This window comes from Megalobrama amblycephala, unplaced genomic scaffold (genome assembly GCF_018812025.1).
Source record: "Megalobrama amblycephala isolate DHTTF-2021 unplaced genomic scaffold, ASM1881202v1 scaffold230, whole genome shotgun sequence".
NCBI classification, from domain to species: Eukaryota; Metazoa; Chordata; class Actinopteri; order Cypriniformes; family Xenocyprididae; genus Megalobrama; species Megalobrama amblycephala.
In genome coordinates, this window is record NW_025953339.1 from 825,429 (window position 1) to 850,591 (window position 25,163).

The following is a 25,163-nucleotide window of genomic DNA, read 5'->3' on the forward strand; positions in this document are numbered from 1 at the left end:
GTTGACACCTGATTGTTTTTGATTTCTCTCAGATGGATGATGTCATTGACGACATAATAAGTTTGGAATCAAGTTACAATGATGATATCATGGGACTCTCCTTGGACCCCGGACTTCAGATGGCCAATACGGTAGATAAAAAATTTACTTTTTTCTGTAACCTCGCTTATTCATTCTTACATTTTCAGCTCTTGTAAATACTAATGTGAATACATGGAAGGACATATACTGTATATATGTAGATTTTGTATAATAGTGCTGTTTGTTTTAAGGCATCATGAGCACATGGACTGTGCCAAACCCTTCACTGGTGACTACTAGGGAAATATATAGGTCTATTTCATGATTTTAAGAACACTATAAAAACAGTAGTAATAAAATGCAGGGTTTTTTTTTATTATTATTTTACTTATCTATTTTTTTTTACTTACAATGAAATAAGTATTTTTTTGCTTGCAAAATCTGTTAATATAATGAAATTTTTATTTTATTTTGCCTTCAACAAATAGTAGTACTTTAATAGTAATAAGTCAAGTCAAGTCAAATTTATTTATATAGCGCTTTTACAATTGGTAATTGTTTCAAAGCAGCTTTACATATTAGAAGCACAGAAAAAAGGGAAGTGGTTAAAAATAAGCTGTACAAACAAGCGTGGTAATATGTAACATATACAAGATGGTGCTACATTAAGCCAATGTCGGCTGACTCCCAGGGGTGGAAAAAACCCCCTAGGAGAAAAACCCAGCGTGCTAACACTGGGAAAAAAGTCCTAGGAGGGAAAAAAACCCTTGGAAGATATATATAATATATGTAAATGGATATGGAGATCAAAATCTGAATTATACATTTTTATTATAGAGATTAAAAATAGATTCTATATAAATATATGTAAGCGGATACGGGGATTAAAAATCTGAATTATAGATGCAGCCAGAACTGGATCTGTAGGCCCATTGTCTCCTGGGCTACGTTGTAGTCAGGTCCAGACACAGGTTCTCCATCTGATCTGGATACGGCCTGGATCCAGCACCCGGAAAACCTCAGGATAAGCAGAGAGACAGATATTAGCGTAGATGCCATTCTAATAAACGTATTAATATGTATTTATGTATTTAATATGTATTTAATTTTGCTTGCAAAAAAATGGTTAATATAAATAAATATTTATTTTATTTTTTATTTTGCTTGCAAAAACAAAATAAGCTGTTAATATAATTAAATATTTTACATTTTATTTAAAAAAATAGTAATATAATAGTAAAAAGATAATATCTTTTTTGTATTTTTCTTGCAAAAAACTGTTAGTGTAAAGATTTTTAATACATTTTATTTTGCCTCAAAACAAACAAACAAAAATCTGTAGTAATATATTAGTAATAAATATCTATTTATTTAATTTTTCTTGCAAAAAAGTTATAATGAAATATTTATTATTTTATTTTGCCTAAAAATGGTAGTAATATAATAGTAAAACATATGTATTTTTATATGTAATTTTACTTGCAAAAAGTTAATATTATGACATTATTTTTTATTTTATTTTGCTTTCAAAAAACAAAAAATAGTAGTAATATATTAGAAATAAATATGTATTTATTTAATTTGTTTGCAGAAAAGTTAATATAATTAAATATTTATTATTTTACTTTGTTTTAGCTTTTTTTGTATTTATTTTTTTATTTTTTGCTTGTTTTATTTTTTGCTGCTTGTAAAAAAAAAAAAATGTCAGAATACATGGCTACTTTTGAAAGGCCATCAATGGAGAAAGATGTTTTTTTTTTTTTTGTAATTACGGCATCTACCAGCAGGGGCTAACAATGCTAACCAGTTAAACCCTGACCTCTTGCTCCAAAAATGACTCAAGTATATATTCAAATTAACAGTGAATTTCATGAGACTGTCTCTTTCTGTCTTCTCACACAATCAGAGCTGTTGTTGGTGTCAGTTTTGCAGAAAGCAGCATGTTCCAGCTGTCATCACCTGATCTAATGTCTGTCAAAGGAATAATGAATAGTGATGATCATTCTGTCATCATTTACTCACTCCCATATCATTCCAAATCCATAGGAACTGGACTTCCAAATCCTTGGACATGTTTTTAGATGTTAGGAAGAACATTCAAGCTGTTTTTGTGAGAAAAAAAAAGTCTTGTGAAGCCATATGACGTACTTCACAATAAGATACACTTCAGTAAAGTGAGACAATGAAATGTATATGGTCTTTTGTCTCTAGATTCCTGTGTCAGCGAACCTCTTGGACTTGTACAGTAACCCAGGCATGCCTCCTCCTGGACTCTCTATTAGTAACTCATGCCCTGCTAACCTGCCCAACATTAAAAGGGAATTCTCTGGTAAATGCATTTATCTAACAATGGATGAGTTGGTTAATGCCATTCTATAGCGTCTAAGACCCTTCAGGCCTTTTGACGATGTGCTGAATTGTGTTTTACCTGTTAAAGTCAGTAAAAATGTCCTGTGAATGATAAGACTGAAATTGCAAACATATATGCTCATATGCTACATAGTTACTCCATCTCCAGCCATGATGCACATGATGGACAAGCCCAGCTCCTGTAGCAACTTTGAGAACTATCAAAGGCCTGAAGGGTTTCCTGTGGGTACGTTCAACAATTCCTCTCCTTGTCTGCATGACTGTGTCATCTCTGAAACTTAATAATAATTTTATGGATTTGATTTACACATGAACATGCTCATATTGGTACATAAGAAAATGTTTTTAAAAAAGTGTGTGTGTGTTTATATATACGTGTGTGTGTGTGTGTGTGTGTGTGTGTGTGTGTATATATATATATATATGTATATAAGCAGCAATATTGTGAAGTAAATTGTCATATGATCCTTCAGAAATCATTCTAAAATGCCAGTTTGCTGCTCAAGAAACATTCCTTATTATTATCAATGTCTTTACTGTCACTTTTGATTGAATGCACTCTTGTTGAATGAAAAAATATATATATATAATATATATTGTTTTCTATTCAATGTTCAGAACTGAATACTACCTTACTACTAAGAAAATACTGTGTAGGTAATGGGTAATGTACACTACTTGGCAGCTACTATTTTAACAAAGTATTGTGTGAAACATTGTTGTCATGTGATCTTGTAAAGTTGCTATAAATAGTTATTTAGTTCAATTTTATGTAGAAGTGGAAGGTCAATTCTAGCACACTGCATTGTGGATGCAGTATTCTATGTAGTGCCATTTATTATATACTGCAAATTATGGCAAAAACAATAGGTCATCTGAGTATTTATATGCATACAGAATATTTACTCACAGTATGCATACTCTATACTACGGTAAAAGTAAAAGCTCTATGTGATGGTATTTTATTACAAATGAAGCCAAAGAGAAAATCGCTGTTCATATTATGTAGAGGAAGTGATCTAGATTTTATGGACAAGGGATTTGGGTGAGAGAAAATATGCTATAAAAGTTGACTGCAGTGACATTACAAGGGTGCCAGTTTCACATCTGTGAAATAAATAAACGTCCTGCTTTCAGTTTCTCCTCTCACCTCCCTTTGTATTTTTTAGAGGCAGAAGTTCGTGCTCTCGCAAAGGAAAGGCAAAAAAAGGACAACCATAACTTAAGTGAGTTTCCTTTTTTATGTCCTAAAGCCTGATTCCGATTACCAAAGACAGTCATTCGACTCGTCCCTCAGTTTGTAAAAATAAGCTAAAATGGCTCAGACAAAGTTATTGTCTGAGTCCCACATACTTTCTTAGTGGATTACTGTAAATGTGATTTGAGTGTGTAGTATAACATGCATTTTTCATTTGTTTCAGTTGAGAGGCGACGAAGATTCAACATTAACGATCGAATCAAAGAACTAGGGACTCTGATTCCTAAATCAAATGACCCGTAAGGACAACAATGTTCAATAGATAAACAGTTACACATGAACCAGATGAATACATGCTATTATTACAGCAGATGCTGATGCTGTACATAGAGAGTACTATCAGATGTGCTGTTGTCAGCTGAGGACGTGTGTGTGTTCCTCAGGGACATGCGTTGGAACAAGGGCACTATTCTTAAGGCCTCTGTGGATTACATCAGGAAACTTCAGAGAGAGCAGCAGCGCGCCAAAGAGCTTGAGAACCGTCAGAAGAAGCTGGAACACGCCAACCGTCACCTGATGCTCAGGATACAGGTCAGTTTGACAGATCCCAGCCTGGCCAACAGCACTGCCAGTAATGTCATAAACTACCAATGTAATTGCATCTAAATCTAGAGAAAAAGCAAATTGACCATAATTATCCTTGTGAAGAAGAAGTACGCTTTAGCATACTTTTAAAAAGAGTACTTATTACGCAAATAATAAACTTTAAAAGAATATGCCTAAGTGTACCCGAATACATGCTATTTACAATTAAATGAAAATGTATTATAGTTTAAAATTATATTAAATGCAATTAGCTGCACTTAAGAGTGCTTTTTTGACCCACTTAAGTACAACTTTTTTTTCATAATTACTTCTATTGTCTTTGAAATAGGGTTCAAGTATACTTTTGAATGTACTGACAAGCATTTATGGTAAACTAAAATATACTTTAATGTAATTTCTTTTGAAACTTGTATGTCATGTATTTAAATATATTTGTAATTACTAGGGCTGTTGATTTAACACTTTTATTTAATTAATTAGTTATGGAAAAATAACGTGTTAAAATAATTTAACGCATTTAATGCACCCGCCCAGTCACAGACCTACGTAGGTTATCTTACATTTTATACAGTTGATTGTTGACGAACATGATGCAATGCAGCAACATGATGGAGCTATAGAATGCAGTTAAAAGGCCCCTAAAATTCAAGATATCAGGGCAAAATGGCCTTGTATTAATTTTTGTCTCATATATAGGCCTATATGAAATTATATAGTTAAGCAATATCACATAAGTAACGAGCGCAATATCACACGAGTGCTGTTTTTGTCCCAACAACAGTTCAATAAATAAGAAGTTAATATTGTGTTATATTTTAGACAAAATATTCTGTTTTTGCTCAATTTTGCCAACGAAAATATTACCTGTAAAGCCAGAGCAGAACTGTTGTGAGTCTCCGAGCAACACACAGCAGTGTTTCATTTCTGAATGAATCCGTGCTTTGGGTGAATCAATCAGGTGACCCAATGATTCAATGGCCCATTCATAAAGAGAGCCATTAGGTTGAAGCAGTGCTGCACAGACCGATTGATCATCGATATTTGATTGATCATGTGTATGACATCAAACTACCACAAGAGCAATTAGAGAGCAGACAGCTCCATATGCTTTCGAATCACTGTGGCGGTACTTTGATGTCATACACCCATTTACTTCATTCCTGTTTGAACAAATAAAATGAATGAATGGCTCATGAATGACTTACTCGTTTAGATATTTGCCACCACCTTCTGGCAGTTTTAGTTACTTATTTAGAGTATAATTTCATTAAAAAATATTTTCATATTTTGGGGATAGTTTGGCCAAAAATTATAATTCTGTTTATTTACATTTACTCACCCTCGTGTCATTTCAAACTTGTATGACTTTCTTTCTTTTGCAGAACATAGAAGATATTTTGAAGAATGTTGGTAACCAAAACTGTTTTTGTCTGTAAATATATCTAAATTCAGATGCAGCTTCTTTTTTTGAAAAAAAAAAAAAAAAAAAAAACTTGGCCGTTGTAGCCTAAAATTTTATGTGTAATAAATTCTATGTTGAATCAAATAAAATATTTCTTTCTAAAGCTACTTTTTGTAATGTCTATTTGATGCTTTTCACATTTAACACAATAATGACTTTTGCGATTAATTAAATTAATTAATCATCATGTAATTAATAAGATTAAAAATTTGAATCGCTTGACAGCCCTAGTAATTACACATTTGTAATGATGTTGCAATTTAGTACATTTAAAATATATTAACTTTAAATATCGAATAACACTACAGATAAAATTATAATCAAGTACTTTACATGTGCTTTAGTATGTTAGTCAACACATCAAAATAAGTGTACTTCTTACGACAAAAGATTATTAAAACCTAATGAATTAAAATGTACTTAACTTAATTTGACATTTGACACTTTTTAAAAGTGTGTTAAGAAACAGTCATGAAAGAGTACTCTCTTTAAATTCACTTAAGCAGCCTCTTATTTCATTAATAGTATATTTGCAGGTGTGTTTTTTTATATACTTTTAAGATTTTAAGTACACTACAATTGCACATAAATGTAGCTGTTTGCACTTTGGATTTTATTTTTAAGAATGATGCCTAAAAATGATGTTAAAAAACACTTAAAAATAACGTCTCGCTTACTAATGTAACCTCTGTTTCCTGATGGAGGGAACGAGACGTGTCAAATGAGAGATGGAGGTTCCAGAGGTGTGGGCGCGGGTGACAGTTAGTGCCCTACTCCTGAGAAAGAAAGTCCTTCCTCAGGGTAATTTGCCAGGGAGGGGTCGATGCCATCAGCATGAAAGCAAAGTCTGGTTGGGTCAGTAGGGTGCAACCATCAGAACTTGTTCTCCTTCCTCCCTGACCTTGCACAGTGTCTGTGCAATGAGGCTCACTGGGGGAAAAGTGCCGGGGCCAGGCTGTGCACTAGTGCATCTGTGTCAAGAGCATGGGTCAGAGAATACCACAGAGCACAATGGGAGGATTCCTGGGAGGCAAACAGGTCGAATTGAGCCTCGCCAAATCGACTCCAAATCAGCTGTTTCTCAGCTGCAGACGCACCACTGGGGTTGATATATATGAGACCGCTTCAGCATTGGCTTCCCAAGATGGGCATCTGTTGTCGCACTTTCAGCCCTTGGTCAGACCTCACCTTTCTATGGGCAGGTGTTCCACTAGAACGAATGTCCATGCATGTTGTTGTCACAACAAATGCCTTCAACATGAGCTGGGGCATTGTGTGCAAGGGACGTGCAATTTCAGAGCACTGGACGGGACACTGTTTGCATTGGCACATCAACTGCCTAGAGTTGTTGGCTGTGATATTTGCCCTGAAGCAGTTCCGTCCACTGGTTCAGGGCAAGCATGTTTTGATCCGCATGGAGAACACTGCGGTGGTGGAGTACATCAACTGCCAGGGTGGTGTCTGCTCCCGTCGCATGTCACAACTGGACCACCATCTTCTCCTTTGGAGTCAGCAGCAACTGAAGTCCTCAGTCACTCAGCTGACGTGCTCGCCTCTGTGTCAAGAGAGGATCGAGACAAGGAAGTATGCGTCCTTCAGGTCTATTCGCTGTGAACCAAACTTGATGCCAGACATACGTCAGCATATGTCTCTGCATGAGGATCTTAAACTGAAGCTTGTGCAGGGTCCTGATTCAGTACTGGGAGGTCTAAGATTGGTCGCAACTCACCACCTTTCTTGGGTATGATGAAGTAAGGCTGTAAAACCCCTTCTTCATTTCGGCTGGAGGGACAGGCTCTATGGTGTCCTTCCTCAGAAGGACCATAATTTGCAGCCGGAGGAGAGCCTCGATCTCACCTCGCACTGAGGTGTAGAGCACACCGAGGGTGTGCCGAGGGTGGGTGGTTTGTGGCGAGGCGGAGCAAGTCCTGCCATGTCAGAAGGGTTAACGTCCCGTAGAAACCGTAGCATGCGAGGGGCGGGTGGCACCTTCACAAGAGGACCGTCACGATCTAGCTGCCAACCCAGGCTCCTTTGTGGCTGGGGCCGGTGCAACCTCGGATCACGCTCTGTGATGAGCAGGCTGGGGCTGAAGCCTCAGGGATCTGGTGGCTGACCCACACAGAGGTAAGATGTGACTGATGGCCTCCATCTGCTTCTTTACTGCTGAGAACTGCTGTGTTAAGTCCTCAACAGTTTTGTCTCTGCAAGGTTGAGCCATAGGTGGCGCTCCTGGACCACAAGTGTTGACATTGTCTGACCCAGAGCCTGTGCTGTGACCTTTGTTGCCCGGAGGGCGAAGTCGGTTGATGAGCACAGTTCCTGCATAAGCTCTGGATCAGCACTACCCTCATGCAATTCATTTAACAATCTGGCCTGATAGACCTGCTTGGATGGCCATAGCATGCAGAGTGGAGGCAGCCTGGCCAGTGGCACTGTAAGCAATTGCTGTAAGAGATGAGGAAACTTACAGGCCCTGGATGGGAGCCTCGGGCAATTCCTCCATGTGGTAGCATTATGTAGACTCAGCCTGAGCTGTCACACCCGAGATCGGGAGACCAGGCGAATCTTCTGCATCTAAAGGCAATAGCTCATCCTCTAATGTTGCGAATTGAAAGCTCCTCATCCTCTGGAGCCCCCAATGAGATATTAAATTCACCAAGAGGTGAACCACCTATCTCACTCGGAAGCTGCAGCTGGGGAAACGAGCGTGCTGAGGCACGGGAGGTTTGCTGAGATTCACCCAGCGAGTGTGCTCCAGATGCAGAGCTCAAATTGCCCTCAGCGCTCACCACTGAGGCCTCGTATCCAGAGGTAGAAGGACCAGGATGTTAGGCAGCTGAGGTTGTTTGCAGTCTTTTTTACAAAAACGCAAGCCACAACCTCAACATTCCCAAAACCATCCAGTGAGAGCATGAACCATCCACAAACGCTGTCACCGCATGAGACCGAACCATGCATTGAAGACAGTGTTCGTGGCCATCAGAGGGAGAGAGGAACCGGCCACAACCAGAAGGACACTGATGGAAAGGCATCTTTAAAAAGGCGCAATCCGCCATGCTGCTCTTTTAGAGGAATTTGCTCTTTTCTCTAAGGAAATAGTGTCTTTTAGCACTGCTCATGCACCCAGGGGAACTCTATGCACTTATCAGTGCACAAATGAGAGGGGAGACCACTGAAGTGTGGAACTTGCTTCTCTTTTTCACACATAAGAGATGCAGTGCTTCGGCTCTGAAGAACAAAGTTGAATGTTTAGAGCACGCTGGCCTCTTTTTATACCTGTACTGTATGTCCAGGGGAGTGGCCAGACATGCAAATTCTACATGCCAACATCATTGGCCTTTTCAAAGTTGTTTGGGGTTCCCAAGAGTGACCCCTAGTGTCTCTCATTAGATACAACGTCAAATTGAGTGATAGAAAGTGAACTTAAGATATCCTTTTACACAATTTATTAAAAACATAAATGTGCCCTTGTTGTCTTTAATCAAAAACCAATGCAAGGGTTATTAGCCGATTTTTATTAACCATCATTATTAGCCATTAATGTATTGACCTTCAACCTATATTGTTTCACTTCAATTTGTGATTTATTACAAGTCACATTAAAACTTTGTAAAACTACGAGAATTTACTACAATAATTATTATCCATAACCACTCCAAACCCACTATAATGAGGTTGAAATAATGCAGTGCTTTGAGTTAGTAACACTAAATATCTGCTGTTCTGTAAACTCATATTTAGGTTCGAGGGTCATAGGTTAAGATTCAACCACTGAAAAACACATCTGTGTCTAATAGAAATACCCAGCATCTTTTTGTTCTATATTTTAATGTTTGTTTTTTAATTTACAAATTAAATATTATATTGTTATTCATTTATATATTTTTGTTTTCTATATTTTACTTAAGATATATTGAAAAAGAGACAATTTGTGGGTTCATTAAAGTCTACATGAAACGGTAGCCCTTTCTTCCCTATTGTGACATATCCAAATGAAATGACTTCTCGAAAACAAGAAACAATTTACTTGATTTTGTCCATTGCGAATTGATTGGATGGTTGGATCTCATGTGAGTGATAGGTTTCTCCGCCCTCGCGCCAGTAAATGTCATCAAAGAGGAGAAGAGATGTCACTGCGTGAGGGTGGGGAAGTAATTTTGATTGAAGATTACAAGGGCACATGAAATTAAAACAATATTCCATTAAAAAAAAGAACTTTAAGATTTTACCAATGTTAATTACGGTTAATGTTACAGTTAATGCTTTGTTGTCTGTCCATTGCTCAATGTTATTCCAGGAGTTGGAAATGCAGGCTCGTGCTCATGGACTGGCCATTGCCTCGTCTACACTCTGTCCATCAGATCTAGCAGCCCGGGCCATAAAACAGGAGCCGGTCCTGGGAGACTGCAGCCAGGATATGTACCCTCACACGCACCCCTCTTGCCCCGACATGGGCCGCTCCAGCACCCTAGACCTTAACGATGGTACAATCACCTTTAACGACTCCCACAGTACAGGCTCTACCACTTCTACTGAAGCAGGGGCTTATGGTCTCATTTCTAAGGCACATGGCGCTAAACTTAACGACATCCTGATGGACGACACATTGTCGTCTGTAGCAACAAGTGACCCGCTTCTCACCTCCGTCTCACCTGGAGCCTCAAATGACCATAAGGACAGCATGAACATGGAGGAAAATGATCATGTTTGTTAGTGCAGCGAAAACCTTCATTTGGCTTTTTAGGGCTGCTGGTCATTGTTGCATTTTTCCAACAATGCAGCTGACGCTTGGGATTGCTAAAGAGGAAGCATGGCCTGTTTTGTCAAGTGCAAAGTAATATAATTTTTTTTATGTTTACACTCATTTTATTTTATTGTATTTTAACCGTATCCCAGTTTTGCCTACCCAAATTTCATTGTGGGATAATAATTCAGATTGTGCGTAATACCAAAATAATCAAGGTCAGTATCATAAAAAGACTGATTTGTGTAACTTCGCATAGGTATATTTAGAATATAATTTAATCAACTTTGGGATAATAGAGTTTTTCTGGGAAGACGTCAAAACTCATATGACTAATTCGCTGCTGGTTCCCTCAAGATTTTCCTATTGGTTTTTGTAGTGAGGTTTTTCAAGTAAAATAAGGTCTGTGGTAAACATAACTTGAAGATACTTTGACGTTTTGTTCTACATTACACACCCATACCAAAAACATGAATTTTGAAGCAGTTATGTTTATTTTTGAAAACATGTTTCTAATAAGTAACTAGATAAGACAGTTTGGGGTGTGACTGTGTGCAGTTTACCTTCTACAGCAAAATGTGCAAGTATTGTCAAGTTATGATTACCACAGACTTTATTTTACTCAAAGTGAAAAACCCCATTTGAAAATCTCAAGGAAACCAGTGGCGAATTAGTCTTTCAGCTTGACGTCATGCAGCACTCTATATAAAAGTGCACTTGAATGATGATTTCTTTGGTTGTACAGTAGCATGTTTAGAAGAATACTTCTCTTATATATATATATATATATATATATATATATATATATATATATTAAAGGAATGTTTTAAGCAGTAAACTATAACCTCTACGAGATGTACTTAAAAAGATTAAAAAGAATAATTCAAAAATGAAAATTCTGTTAAGTACTCACTCTCATGTTGTTCTAAACTATGATTTTTCTGTTGAATATAGATATTTTGAAGAATTGTTATAGTTATTTTCCATATAACAATTTATAGTGACCACGTCAATCAAGCTCTGAAAAAAAAAAAACTACCATAAAATTAGTCCATGCAATTTTACAAGTTATATGATATCTGTGTGAGAGAAAATTATTTAAATTTAAGTTGTTATTTCTTAGAAAATGTTACTTTTGTTACACAAAAATAACAGCAAACCTGTTTGTAACATGAGTGTGAGTAAATTTACATTTTTGGGTAAAATATTCCTTTAACATAGCTAAAAAAAACAAAAAACAAAACAAAATAAAACTAATTCATAAATGTCGCAAAAAATTCTGTTAAATGTTGTTCTAACATCACTGAATATTTAAGCAACATTTTGAGCAAATGCTCTAAAAATCGCATCTTTCAGATGAAACCCACTAGATAGATGTCTGGACAAAGTATGTTCGCTATGACCCAAAATAGCTGACCATAAATTATTTCATTCAATTATTAATCGATGCCAATATTTTTGCCAGTATTACTTTATTCATGTTTTTGAGACATTTTTGAGACTGTTGTCTTAGCTCCATAGATTTGTGGAATAGTCTATAAAATAATCTATCTGAAGAAATACTAAGTTCTGACATGAAACTCTAGATGGCGCAGGCTGATGGGTCCTTAATGCAACCTGGTGACAATTATGTTGTTAACTACAAGCTGATTGGTTCATGTTCGCATTTGCAGCAAATGAGCTTGCTGCTCAACATTGAAAGTGCGCTGCAAACTGCTACAGCAAACACTGACCAGCTATTTAAAAGTTCCCTTCACCTCCCCCAGCTCCACCTGTATAGATCTGCTACGGGTAATTTCATATGCTATTTGTGCAGCAGCAGCATGTGTTTGTATGTATTGGTTGTAGAAAGTCTCTTGCTCTGCAGCAGCAGCAATATCAGCAGCAGTAGCGTAGCAGATCTGTTATGCCAAGGCCAAATACATTGTCAAACATTGTCATATCATTACCACGCTGAACTCTTCCGAGAGTTGTCATGATAGAAATGCATGTGTGGAGGGACAATTCAAAATGTCCAACTGATTTTCAAATATTCTGTGGAATGTGCCAAGCAATAAGCAATATTCTGATTTAACCCAGGAATTTTCAGAACTGTTCTTGTCGTCATATGCAGTGCCTATATAATTATGCAAACGGTTTTCACCTCATGCATTTCTTAAGATACCCAGAGGATGCATTTTAACAGTGCATAGTATGAAAAATCCATAAGAATGTGAAGAAATTTATTGACACATATTTGATGACTAAAGGAATAATCATATATTTCAAACTTCAAATTCCAATTTATTACCCTTTAAAAACATTTTAATTTTTATCTAACATTTTAATTATCAAATTCTTTTAATATGCCATACATTTTAACTACAATGTCCCAGTTTTTCTGTTGTTGTTTTTTTAATGGCAAAACACTGGAAGAAAGATCATACTGTACCTTGGAAAAAAAAAAAAAAAAACATTTTATATTTTGTTCTAACACTTGTTTTTTTTTTATTCTTATATGGTGTAAATGAATGATTATGTTTGTAATAATAAGCTGTGCTGTTACTGTATATTTCTACTGTTTGAAAGTGCTAAACTCAGATGTACTGATGTTTGCCTTTAAGTAGCATCCAATTTGTGCCACTATAATGATCATGTAGGTGAAACTATTATGTGTTGTTTCATAGAACTATGCAAAGATAACTTTTAGTTGAGTAATCAACCTGTTTCATGGAAAGATGTTGTAAGAGTTTAGTGTAGGTAACATAGTCAGATCACTGTAAAGTGCCTTACATAACAAACTTGCGACTTAAAGCAATAGTTCACCCAAAATAATGAACGTCATCATTTACACATCCTCATGTCATTCTAAACCTGTATGACCTTTTTTCTGCTATGGAACACAAAAAGAGATGTTTAGCAGAGACTTCACGCTGCTCTTTTCCACAAAGTGAAGATGAATGGGGACAGTTAACCCTAAATGTGTATTTAAGTATAAATTAAGTGGGTTTGTAGTATAGACTGTAAAAAAAGATGGATGATGTATCTCCACTTCCTTTTCCTTTCACTACAGAAAAATTAAGCCAAAATATCCCAGAAGTGGCTGTTGACATTGTTTGCCGATTAGGTCATTTGGAGCCCCAGTCTGCGCAGTAGTGATCCTGAGGTGGAGCCGCGGTATCAAGGTCCCGCCCACACTCCCTCTCCCCCACACTCGCAAGCACAGCTGTCAATCATGACATTACATACATGATTTATAGCATCAAACTAAAACCTACTTATTGGAAAAAATGAACATACATAGGCATGATGAGAACTATGTAAAATGACAGAAACCAACCTTGGAAAAAAATAATTTGTGTAACTGGATTTTTTTGTTTGGCTCGCATCCCATTTGATTACATGGAGAGGGCAGAGTTTATGGCCTATACTGCAGTCAGCCACCAGGGGGTGATCAAAATGCTTTGGCTTCACTTTTCAGGAAATGTGTGGCATACTTGGTTTGGAGCAACATGAGTAAGGAAATGATTTTCATATTTTAATTTTTGTGTGAACTATCCCTTTAAATGAAGCATTCTCTTCTATTTATGTGATTTTAGACTTAGTCTTAAACTGTGGAACCCAATGGTCTATCAGTAGGATCATGAAAACTTAGTTAATACTGACCCACAGTGTTCGACTCAAGACTTGATCTGTTTTGTATTCTGGCTCAAACCTGAGGTGTCTTGAAGCACTATAAAACTTTCAAGAATAGTGTATAATATAAACTCCTTTGCCTACTAGACAGAAACTACTGAAAGTTGTCCTCTGAATGTAATGTTACACAGTGTTGACTACTAAAACTTTGCCAAATTCCAAGTGAAGTCTAAATATGCAGTGAAACTTTTACATATCTCATTGTGGATTTATAGCAAAACTGGCTGTTGCGATTTTTTTCTGAGCAATAATTAAGACAATCAGGTAACAGGTAAAGCACAAGGCTCCTGTATGAATGCATATGTATCAGTCACATCAATGAAAGGTGCCTTTAAAACAGGCTTCCATTGAACTTCCTTTAATAACAAATACAGATTGGTCTGTCTTTTATAAAAGTGTCTTGGCTATAGCTAAAGACGGTTTTTGTTTTGTTAATATACTTTTGTATTATATTTTTTAAGCTTAACCAAACATTATTTAAGAAAGGACTTAAAATAGCTTGAGATGTTGATTTTTGGTTGAATTTTTAAAGCATTTATTTCGTATGAATTCAATACTGGAAGCCGGCCCACTTGTTGGGAAAGTCACCTTTCACTCAAACTGTTGTTTTGAAACCGTGTAACTTCCACTGGGAAGCTTTATGAGGAAAGTAGCTGGTCACTAATGTGACCATTTCATTGTTGGGATTCAAGCTTGACAAGTGTATTGGGAATGAAAATGTTACAGACATTAAAATAAAACTGAGTGGTTTTCACAATTTTTGGTTTTCATTCATGATATGGTGTATTTCATTTTGCGTCAGAGACGTTTTCTTGGTTTAAGAATACAATCAGGCTCCACACTTCCAGTGTTATTGTGGTTTCATGGTGGTTTCACAGTGTTCATCACACCATTTCTTGAATGCTTGACACACAATGCTGTCTTCTATGTCATTGAAGATTCCTGTAGAGTATGAAAAAGACAAACTGGTCAGACTTTATATTAACCATTTGATACAATGCACTTATTGTGTACAAACATGTTTTTACATGGTACTTATATTTTTAAAAAATACCTGCATATAATATGTAATTAATTTCTGTAATTGCATCGATAATTACACTGTTAACCCTTCCCTTCCCTTACCCCTTAACCCACCCCTTAAACCTACCCATACCACTAAACTGGTGGTTTCTAACCTTACCCGTATCCACCTCAATAGCAGCACAAGTGTTTTGCAAAACAACATCAACACAGTTTTTTGATCTAAGTACATAGTAGTGAAAGACATTTAATATGAAGTGTGACTGACAAACTGCAGGAAATGAAACAAACTACAGTATTCCACAATCTTATGGTGTTTGGTAAAATGTACTCTGACCACTTAAAGTTGAACTAGTCACTTTTTTGTGTAGAGGTCTATAACTTGGCAAAATCTGTTAGCATTCCCATTCATTTCAATGGCAGTTGCTCAGCGTAAAAAATATTAATTAATAAATTTGTCACAATACATGGCTACTTTTTAATGGCTGTCAAAGATCAAAGAGGCCTTTTGCTTGTAGAATGCTGTATTAGTGATGGGCGCGTTCGAAACACTGCTTCATGAAGCTTCAAAACATTTAGTTTCGAATCATTGGTTTGCAACTTGTTTCAAACTTGCAAAATCACGTGATTTCAGCAAACAAGGCTTTATTAAGTTGCTAACCTTGATTTCGAAACAAAATTCAGAGTTCTCTGCTAGATTGTGTTGATCTGGTGAACCCATGAACGAGGGTCTAATGGTTTTAACTGATCTTGGGTCAAGTTTTATAATGTATTAACATGAATGTTGATACTTATGCATGTATAATATAAAAAGGAAAATGATGTTTAATTGCTTTTAATTGACTTAGGGCTTGCCAAGCCCTAATAACACACAAAACAAGCACTGCACATTTATAAAGGAACACAAATTTTACAGAACCTTCATATTTTATGGTAATTATTAATTATTTGTAGATTAAATTTAATAGATACATTTTCATGAAAACATTTGCTATTGGTTTGTAAAAGGTGTTATTATACATGTTTGGGCTGAGTTTTTGCTGCATTTAGATTGTTTCTCCCATCACTAGTATTTAGGGGCTGTGTCCAAAATCGCATACTCTCTGAGTAGGTCAATCTTTTGAATAAGTAATTACTTCGCAACGGTTAAAAAAAAGTATTTTCTATTTAATATGAAAGTGTGTAGTATGAATTTAGTCTGGATGCACTACATCTGCCTTGTTGTCATTTTCTGGAATCAGTTGCGTCACTTCACTGCCATTCACGACTCCTCTCCCGTGGCCTCATGGGATAGTAAAGTGTCCATCAGATGCTCACTCCAGAATCTTGCGGGAAGTAGTAGGTCATCTGGGTACTTTTCGCCTACTGTTTTATGAATACTGTGAATTTGGACATACTGTACTACTCTTTTTACATGTTTTTTCACCTACTATACAGTAGTATGCGATTTCGGATGCAGCCAAGCATCAGGCGCGAGACCCCCTAGCAGGTTTTTCACAGTGGTTTTGGTCTTTATACTGACACCTATTTGTGTGGATGAAGCACTACTCATAAACAAAATGGTTTTGGTTACTGAAGCTTTTGCCCCCTCCCAAAATTTATGTTGCTCCTTATTTTGTCTTTTTCTTAATAAATTTATTTCTTGCACTATAAAAGTGTTTAGGTGTTTTTGAAGTCTTTGGAATGAGAGCTGGGACTCCATGGATCTTTTTGCTAGGATCCCTGTTATTTCTTATGGGTATCTTTCTTTTCTTTATTTAGATTAAAACAATTCATAACAAGTGGGGGCTCGTCTGGGACCTCTTATATACAGGCCTCTCATATACAGGCCATGATAAGTTTTCTTCCAGAACTAAAAGTGTCTGATGATGCTCAACATGGCAGCTACGATGAGTAGAATAAAACAACTATGACGAACAAATGACTTATTCAGGTATACCTTTAAAGCTTTCAATAATAGTAGATCTCTTCGTCATCTTCAGTCTACCTTGAAGGTGCATTCAGAAGTTCTTTAGGGTTAGCATAGCTGATCTTTGCGTTCGATACCACAATGGTGTTAAACACTGCACTGCCATGAATTGATGTGGATCAACTTGATCATATTATGTATAAATTATACTTATTGTAGAGAGTTTTAGAGAGCGGTTTATACAAATCGTTCTACTTTTCTCTGTCATCTAATATTTCCACCTTGTGAATGCCATACTGATGTTTATGCTGTATTTTTGCTGTATTTATGCTGTATTTTTTTCCATCCTCCATTTTCTGGTGATGGTCCCATTTTATGTGTCCTGTCCTGGCTGAAGCTGTCCTTGTTTTACAGCACGCTCAAAACGAGCTTTCTTACCATTCAGATGACTCTTCACAAAAACACAATTTATTTCTTAAATGTGTAAAACGTTTTAAATCAGCACCAAACCACTGAATGCACCTTTAATGTTTAAGGGGAAAAAATGTAGCTGTTTTTTTTTTTGTGACATACTTGCTTTTCCCAACGCTGTTGGCAGAGGCATTCTCAGGAGTCCACCAGAGTGCTTGAGTCGCTCAGTAAGAGACCTCTGTACTAGATCCAGAGTGCAATCTGAATGCCACACTGGAAGCTCTAGACTCTGCATACACACAATGATACGTCTTTTCTCCTCTTCCGTCAGAAAGCCCCTTTCATGAGCCACATAGACCATGAAAGCCATGTCAATGTTTACTGCTTCTCCATGCAAAAGCTCAGGAAGTATTTTCTGTATCAAAGAAAAGAGCGACTCCAGTTAGAGTAATTCGAGATTGTGATACACTTTAGTTGTGATGCAACTTTAGTATGAGTCTTAATATGTAGAACCATTTCAAGCTCTGGACTGATGATATGTCCAAAGTCCACCAGCCTGTCCAGGTCATCCTCCCACAGGTTTGGAGCAAGTTCTTCCAGCATGGTTTCAATGGCCAGTCTAGTGGACACACTTGCTGCATCCGTATGCACATTTTCTGGGATTCTCAGTTGGAATCTTGAGTCCAACAAACTTCTTCCCTCCTTTTGCAAAAGTTCAAAGAGGCCTTTGTGTTTCATCAGCGCCATCTGTAGAGGATCACTAGTATTGGTGAAACAAGACCTCAATTATACTTGCACAATAATGTCTGAAAAAAAGCCTATTACCATTCAGAAGTTTGGGATGGTAAGATTTTAAATGTTTTTGACAGACTTATTTTCACCAAGGCTGCATTTATTTGAGCAACAATACAGTAAATGCTTTAGATTTGTGAAATATTATTACAATTAAAAATAACTATACTTTTAAAAATGTAATTTATTCCTGTGATGCAAAACTGAATTTTCAGCAACATTACAGTCTTCAGTGTCACATGATCCTTCTGAAATCATTTTAACCTGTGTATTGTGTGTTAAGAAACACAGTCATGAAAGTGTATGCTATATAGCCTAAGTACACCTATAAGTGGCTTTTAATATATTATATTAACTGCAAGTACAGGTATACTTTTAAGATTTGAATTACACTACAAGTGCACATTCAATACAATTAAGCGCATTTGAATACAATGTAAGTTGCTTTGGATAAAACCATTTGTAAATTGTAAACATCTTTTGAGAAACTGACAAATATAGTGCTGTTATCCATGGAGTAGGTGTACCTTCAACATCTCAGCCATTCCATTAGAAATATGACGCCGTGGAAGAGTGCACAGAAAAGTCCTGTCCAGGAACGTTGCTACGGGGGGTATGTAAGACCCTAGCTTATTTTTACAGTTGGCAAAATTGACCCCCGTCTTTGCCCCTACACTGGCATCAATGTAAGCCAACAGAGTTGTAGGGACACGAATATATGGAGTGCGTCTGCGATACAGAGATGCGGCAAGGCCCGTGATATCCAGGCACACGCCGCCACCAATAGCGATAATGGGCTCTGTACGGCGGTCAATACCAAATTTATGGACCTCCTCCAAGATACTGGTCACGAGCGTCATGGTCTTGTTCTCTTCAGTTGTGGGTAAGTGAAGGATCTTATACTTCACCCCTCTTGCTTCAAAATACGCTGCGACCTGAGAGCCATAAAGATCATTAACTGTCTCGTCAATCACAATGAATCGCTTCATTACTTTGCTGTTGTTTTTAAGGGCTTGAATCTCCGTAGGGTTGGAGATATGGCCAAACAATAAGGTGTCATTGCTTGTATCCAGAAGCCTCTCACTCTGAATGACTCGATAGGTGAAGATGATAGGACTGACCACTGTCCATGTGACTCCAACTTCTGTGGAAGACTCATAGCTGGGGGGACAAATTATCCATATTTTATTCAGTATTTCAGTACAAGCTGCATATCACTTACAAAAAGTACTCATGCCTTGTTAAAAAGAACATTTCAGCATACACACACACACACATTTGGTTTACGGGGAATCTCCATAGACATAATGACTTTTATACTTTACAAACTGTATATTCTATCCCCCTACAATAACCCTACCCCTAGACCTACCCATCACAGGAAACTGTCTGCATTTTTTGAATTAAAAAAAAAAAACAGTTTAAAATTTTGAATACAGTATTCAAAATACAGTTTAGTATGTTTTTTTGAAGTCATTTAATTTACGAGGACACAGGAAGTGTCCTCATAAACCATGTTTACATTAGGTGCGTCCCAATTCGCATACTTTTGCACTATTCTATGACGTTTTAGTGTGAGTAGTGCGTTCAAACAGAAAATTCCAAAAAGAAAAAGTGCACTTTAAATACCCGGATGATGCACTAAATTAACGGAAAAAACGAAGTGTGGAATGTTGCACTCATGCACTCAACTGTCGCAGCTTTAATTGCGTAGCGGAGGGGGAGGGTGTATTGGACTCCGTTGTTAAATGACAAAATAACCTTATACACTTCACACACTACATGGATGAGTACATAGTGCATAAGTACATGGTGTATAAGTGCTTAATGTATAGTGCGTCATTTGGGACGCAACTATTGTAATACCCATGTCATTATACACATTTGTGTCCTCATAAACCATGTATACAAGAACACACACACACAAACTACCATATGTGGATTTACAGGACTCTCCATAGACATGATTTTTTATATTGTACAAACTGTATATTCTATCCCCCTACACTAACCCTACCCCTAAAACTAAAAAAATGTTCTACATTTTTGGAATTTCATCAAAAAAAAAAAAAAAAAAAAAAAAAAAAAACACAAAACAACACAAAACAAACCAAAACAAAACACAGTTTAGTATGTTTTTTAAACCATTTGGTTTATGAGGACACAGGAAGTGTGTACGTTGTAATAACCATGTCATTATACACATGTGTCCTCATAAACCGCATACTGTATGCCAGATCACTCACACACACATACACACACACACACACTGTGAACTTGACCTCATGCTTTCCAACTGTAAGGTTAGTTCTTAAAATAGAAAAGTATTTCAACATGAAGTAAACAACTCACTAAAGATTTCAATGTTACTGTTTAAAGATATACATCATCATAATAACCTGTGATAAAGCATGTTCATTCAACATTATTAAACAACATTCTTATTTTTTCGTACTTTATTTACTATATTTGTATTGCAAAAAATCAAATGCTTCAATCAGCCTATTATATCGCAGTAGGTTCAGGCTGAGACAGTAACAAAGCACCATTTGATATCAGAGTGTAAATTCATTGGTATATACTCACATCTTGGCATCTGAAAGCCGTCCCTCGACACACTTACAGTCTGCAGTCTGTCTGCTCCATGTAGAGTCTGCATGCACCAATCTGAATTCAGCCACTTGATCACAGACACTGTTACTGATTTTTGAGGAATGAGACATATTGAAGGTGAAATGGTTGAAAAGGTTGGCCACTTGCCGACTCTTGCCAAGTGTATAACAGTAACTAAAGCCACTGCTGAGGTGACGGAGGAGGGTGGAACTGTAGGCAAAGTATAAATAGATATACATTAAAGGATCTGTATGGAGGGTGGCATGGTGACTGCTCAGTGGGGTAGCACTGTCGCCTCACAGCAAGAAAGTCCCTGGTTTGAGTCCCAGCTGAGCCAGGAGGCCTTTCTGTCTGAAGTTTTGTAGGTTCTCAACATTGTAAAAAAAAATCATTTTTACAGAAAAAAACTGGCAGCTATGTTACAGAATAATTCTGTAAAAATACAGTAAAAATGTAAACACTATAAGGACAAAAGTACAAGTCAGTTCATGAAAATTCCATGGTCAACTGTAAGTGGAAGCATTTAGGAACAACAGCAACTCTGCCACGAAGACCATGTAAAGTCACATTGCGAACTGGTCACCATGTGCTGAGGCATGTGCTGCTCGGCCATGAAAACCCATTCCGTGAAGCTCCTGCCGCACAGTTTTTGTGCTGAAATTAATGCCAGTGGAAGTTTGGTTCAGCGTAAAAGTCACCAGCACTCAAAAACTGTGCGGCAAGAGCTTCACGGAATGGGTTTCCATGACCGAACAGCTGCATACAAGCCTCACATCACCAAATACAATGCCAAGCATGCGGTGTAAAGCACTGGACTCTGGAGCAGTGGAAACGTTCTGTGGAGTGATGAATCACGCCTCTATGTTTGGCAGTCTGATGGGAGAGTCTGGGTTTGGCAGATGCCAAGAGAACGTTATCTGCATTATGCTAACTGTAAAGTTTGGTGGAGGAGAGATAATGGTATATGTCTGTTTTTAGGGGTTGTAAAATAAAACCTGTGGCTGTAGCTGGCAAAAATTTCCACAGAAACACAAAATCTTGTGGAAAGCCTTCCCAGAAGAGTGGAAGCTGTTATAGCTGCAAAGGGGAAATAACTCTGTATTAATGTCTATGTATTTAGAATGCGACACCATTATAGTCCCTGTTGGTGTAATGGTCAGGTGTCTATACTTTTTGTCCATATAATGTATTTACAGAACAAACTTTAAATTTTACAATTTAGAACAAGAAAACTTTTTTTAACAAAAATTAATAAATACATTTTAAACTGGTAAATCAAACACCTCTTTGTGTTTTTTTATACCATGATTTTATACCTTTATTGGCCAAAAGTGATGTCCAGAGGATATTTGATTTTTATGACTTTACAAGTTCGATTAAACCATCATATACACGAATCAGGCATAACACTATGAGCACTGACAGGTGAAGTGAATAACACTGATTATTTCTTCATCACGGCACCTGTTATTAGTGGGTGGGATATATTAGGCAGCAAGTGAACATTTTGACCTCAAAGTTGATGTGTTAGAAGCAGGAAAAATGGGCAAGCGTGAGCAAGTTAGACAAGGACCAAATTGTGATGGCTAGTCAGAGCATCTCCAAAACTGCAGCTCTTGTGGGGTGTTCCCGAAAGCACAAACAGTGGGGATGTTAAGTCAAGTCACCTTTATTGAAAAAACAGCTTTACAGTGATAACTGGTATATAATTTTTGGCTGCACAGCAGCATGTGAGCATCAAAACTGGACCACGGAGCAATGAAAGAAGGTGGCCTGCTCTGATGAATCACGTTTTCTTTTACATCACGTGGATGGCTGGGTGCATGTGTGTCACTTACATGGCACCAAGATGCACAATGGGAAGGCAAGCCGGCGGAGGCAGTGTGATGCTTTGGGCAATGTTCTGCTGGGAAACCTTGGGTCCTGCCATCCATGTGGATGTTACTTTGACACGTACCACCTACCTAGCCATTGTTGCAGACCATGTACACCCTTTCATGGAAACGGTATTCCCTGGTGGCTGTGGCCTCTTTCAGCAGGACAATGCATCCTGCCACAAAGCAAAAATGGTTTAGGAATTGTTTGAGGAGCCCAACAGTTTGAGGTGTTGACTTGGCCTCCAAATTCCTCAGATCTCAATCCAATCAAGCATCTGTGGGATGTGCTGAACAAACAAGTCAGATTCATGGAGGCTCCACCTCGGAACTTAAAGGACTTAAAGGATCTGCTGCCAACATCTTGGTGCCAGATACCACAGCACACCTTCAGGGGTCTAGTGGAGTCCATGCCTCAACGGATCAGGGCTGTTTTGGCAGCAAAAGGGGGACCAACACAATATTAGGAAGGTGATCATAATGTTATGCCTGATCGGTGTATATTAAAATATATTAAATATATATTATGTATTTTAAATATAAGGAACAAAAAAAATACTAAACCTGGTTAAGGTATTTATCTGACAAAATTATTTGGTAAATAAAGGTAAACTACAGCTACAGGTTTTATTTTACTATGTAAAATATGAAAAAGCATACATTGCATGTAATTAATTACTAACATAAAAATAATAATAAAAAAAAAACTACTGACTCCAAGCTCAACTAAGCATTATGATTACACAATCTTTAATAAATTTGTAATATTTGAATAAAGGGTGAAGATGTCAGTTTTCCTAAGATGGACATCACTTTTTTGGCCACTACTGTATACTGATATCCACCATAATAACACAAGAGAAACACACAAGGAATCTAAGTTCATCACAAGTAGATTTTCCACAAGCTGAAGGGCATACAAATATATTGAAACCACTCCACACAGTATCATACGAAACACCATCATTGTAACATTGTAAAATAATGCAATAAACTTTTATTTAACAACATTAGATGTAACAAAAACCCCTAATGTACACAACTGGTTACAAAAAGCTAAAAACAAACAATTATTGAAATAAAAAAACATAAAATGTGAGCTGTCACACATGAAATTCTGGGAATGTCAGGTTATGGCTTTTCACTCTAAATTATAAGATGATTTGTTTATTTTTTACTTCCAAAGTACTTTTTACATTTAACAGTATTTAAATTCACAAAATGTAAGGTTAGATCTACTTAGGACAAGTGGTTTGGAGAATACATAAAAAATAGAAAGAAATAGTTGAAATTCTGAGCATTTTCACTGTATTAAGGTATGTATGAAACCAATTAAATCAGTACTATTTTGTAAGACCTTGCGAATCTGTGCTTTATTTATTATTAAACCACATTTTTAACCTGAAAGTGTAAACTCACTACTTTCTATTAACAAGCCGAGCCACTGCCATTGAATTAGCATGCCAACAGATCACTTTCTGTAGTATTACTGATGTGATTGGCACACATTAAGACCACAAAGAGGCATGTTTTCTGAAAACAAAATATTTTATTCAATGCAGGATAAATAGTTCCATTTGACAAACATTCATGGTGTCCAGATCCACTGAATCAGTAACATTTGAGGTTTATGAAGTGCTACCCGTATTGCCCTCCAGAGGCCATCAATGTTGACTTTTTCTAATTTTTCATGAGTGATTGCAAGGATGTACATCTTGTAGGCCAAACTGTAAATTAGTATCACCCTGGTTCCCCTGACAAAAAAAACCCAATAGTATTTTTCCATTGGATTTTGGATTATTCCAGAAAATAAGATATGTGACAACAAAAGTTTATGACTCTTGCACATTTTGTTCAAGATAATCTTCAGAACTAAAGAAACCAGCTAAAACCAGTTGAACACCAACTTGGCCAGGCTGCGGGACCAGCTTAAACAAGCTAAGACCAGCCAACCAGCCTAGGCTAGTTTTAGCTGGTTACCCACACCCACCATTTTTCATGCTTCACACAACAGATTGGTCAAACATTCATGTGTTTTAGTTGTCACATCAAGTTTATGAGCGCACCAACTAAACTGTAATGTATGTGAAAATGATCCATCTGTAGTGATAATTTTGTATTAAAGGATTACTTCACTTTCAAATTAAAAATTTTTGATTATTTACTCACCCCCATGTCATCCAAGATGTTCATGTCTTTCTTTCTTCAGCCAAAAAGAAATTAAGGTTTTTGATGAAAACATTCCAAGATTTTTCTCCATATAGTGAACTTCAATGGACATCAAACGATCCCAGACAAGAAATAAGGGTCTTATCTAAAGAAATCATCGTTCATTTTCTAAAAAGAAAAAAAATTACACATCTTAACTATAAATGCCAAAGTTAGAACTAAATTGTCATATACAATATGCTTGTGCAAGTATATAACAAATAGTTCAAACTTTGACCTGTGGAGGGCAGTAA

At 36.8% G+C, this 25,163-nt stretch overlaps 2 protein-coding genes across 2 annotated transcripts in view; one reads left to right on the plus strand and one right to left on the minus strand.

Moving 5' to 3' along the window:
- Positions 1-14,836, plus strand: part of mitfb (melanocyte inducing transcription factor b) — a 65,774-nt gene extending 50,938 nt beyond the window's left edge. The window contains 7 exon segments of the mRNA XM_048179526.1: positions 33-131; positions 2,233-2,350; positions 2,525-2,617; positions 3,561-3,617; positions 3,813-3,888; positions 4,033-4,180; positions 9,958-14,836. Coding sequence (XP_048035483.1) covers positions 33-131; positions 2,233-2,350; positions 2,525-2,617; positions 3,561-3,617; positions 3,813-3,888; positions 4,033-4,180; positions 9,958-10,374 — 1,008 coding nt within the window. The 3' untranslated portion in view covers positions 10,375-14,836.
- LOC125260990 (2-epi-5-epi-valiolone synthase) lies at positions 14,825-20,967 on the minus strand. Its single transcript, XM_048179527.1, has 5 exons — positions 20,801-20,967; positions 18,742-19,375; positions 17,936-18,169; positions 17,585-17,837; positions 14,825-15,021 (listed from the first exon to the last, which is right to left on the minus strand). The coding sequence occupies exons 1-5, from the start codon at positions 20,935-20,937 to the stop codon at positions 14,930-14,932; spliced, it is 1,350 nt and encodes a 449-aa protein (XP_048035484.1). The 5' UTR covers positions 20,938-20,967; the 3' UTR covers positions 14,825-14,929.
- Positions 20,968-25,163: the final 4,196 nt, after the last annotated feature.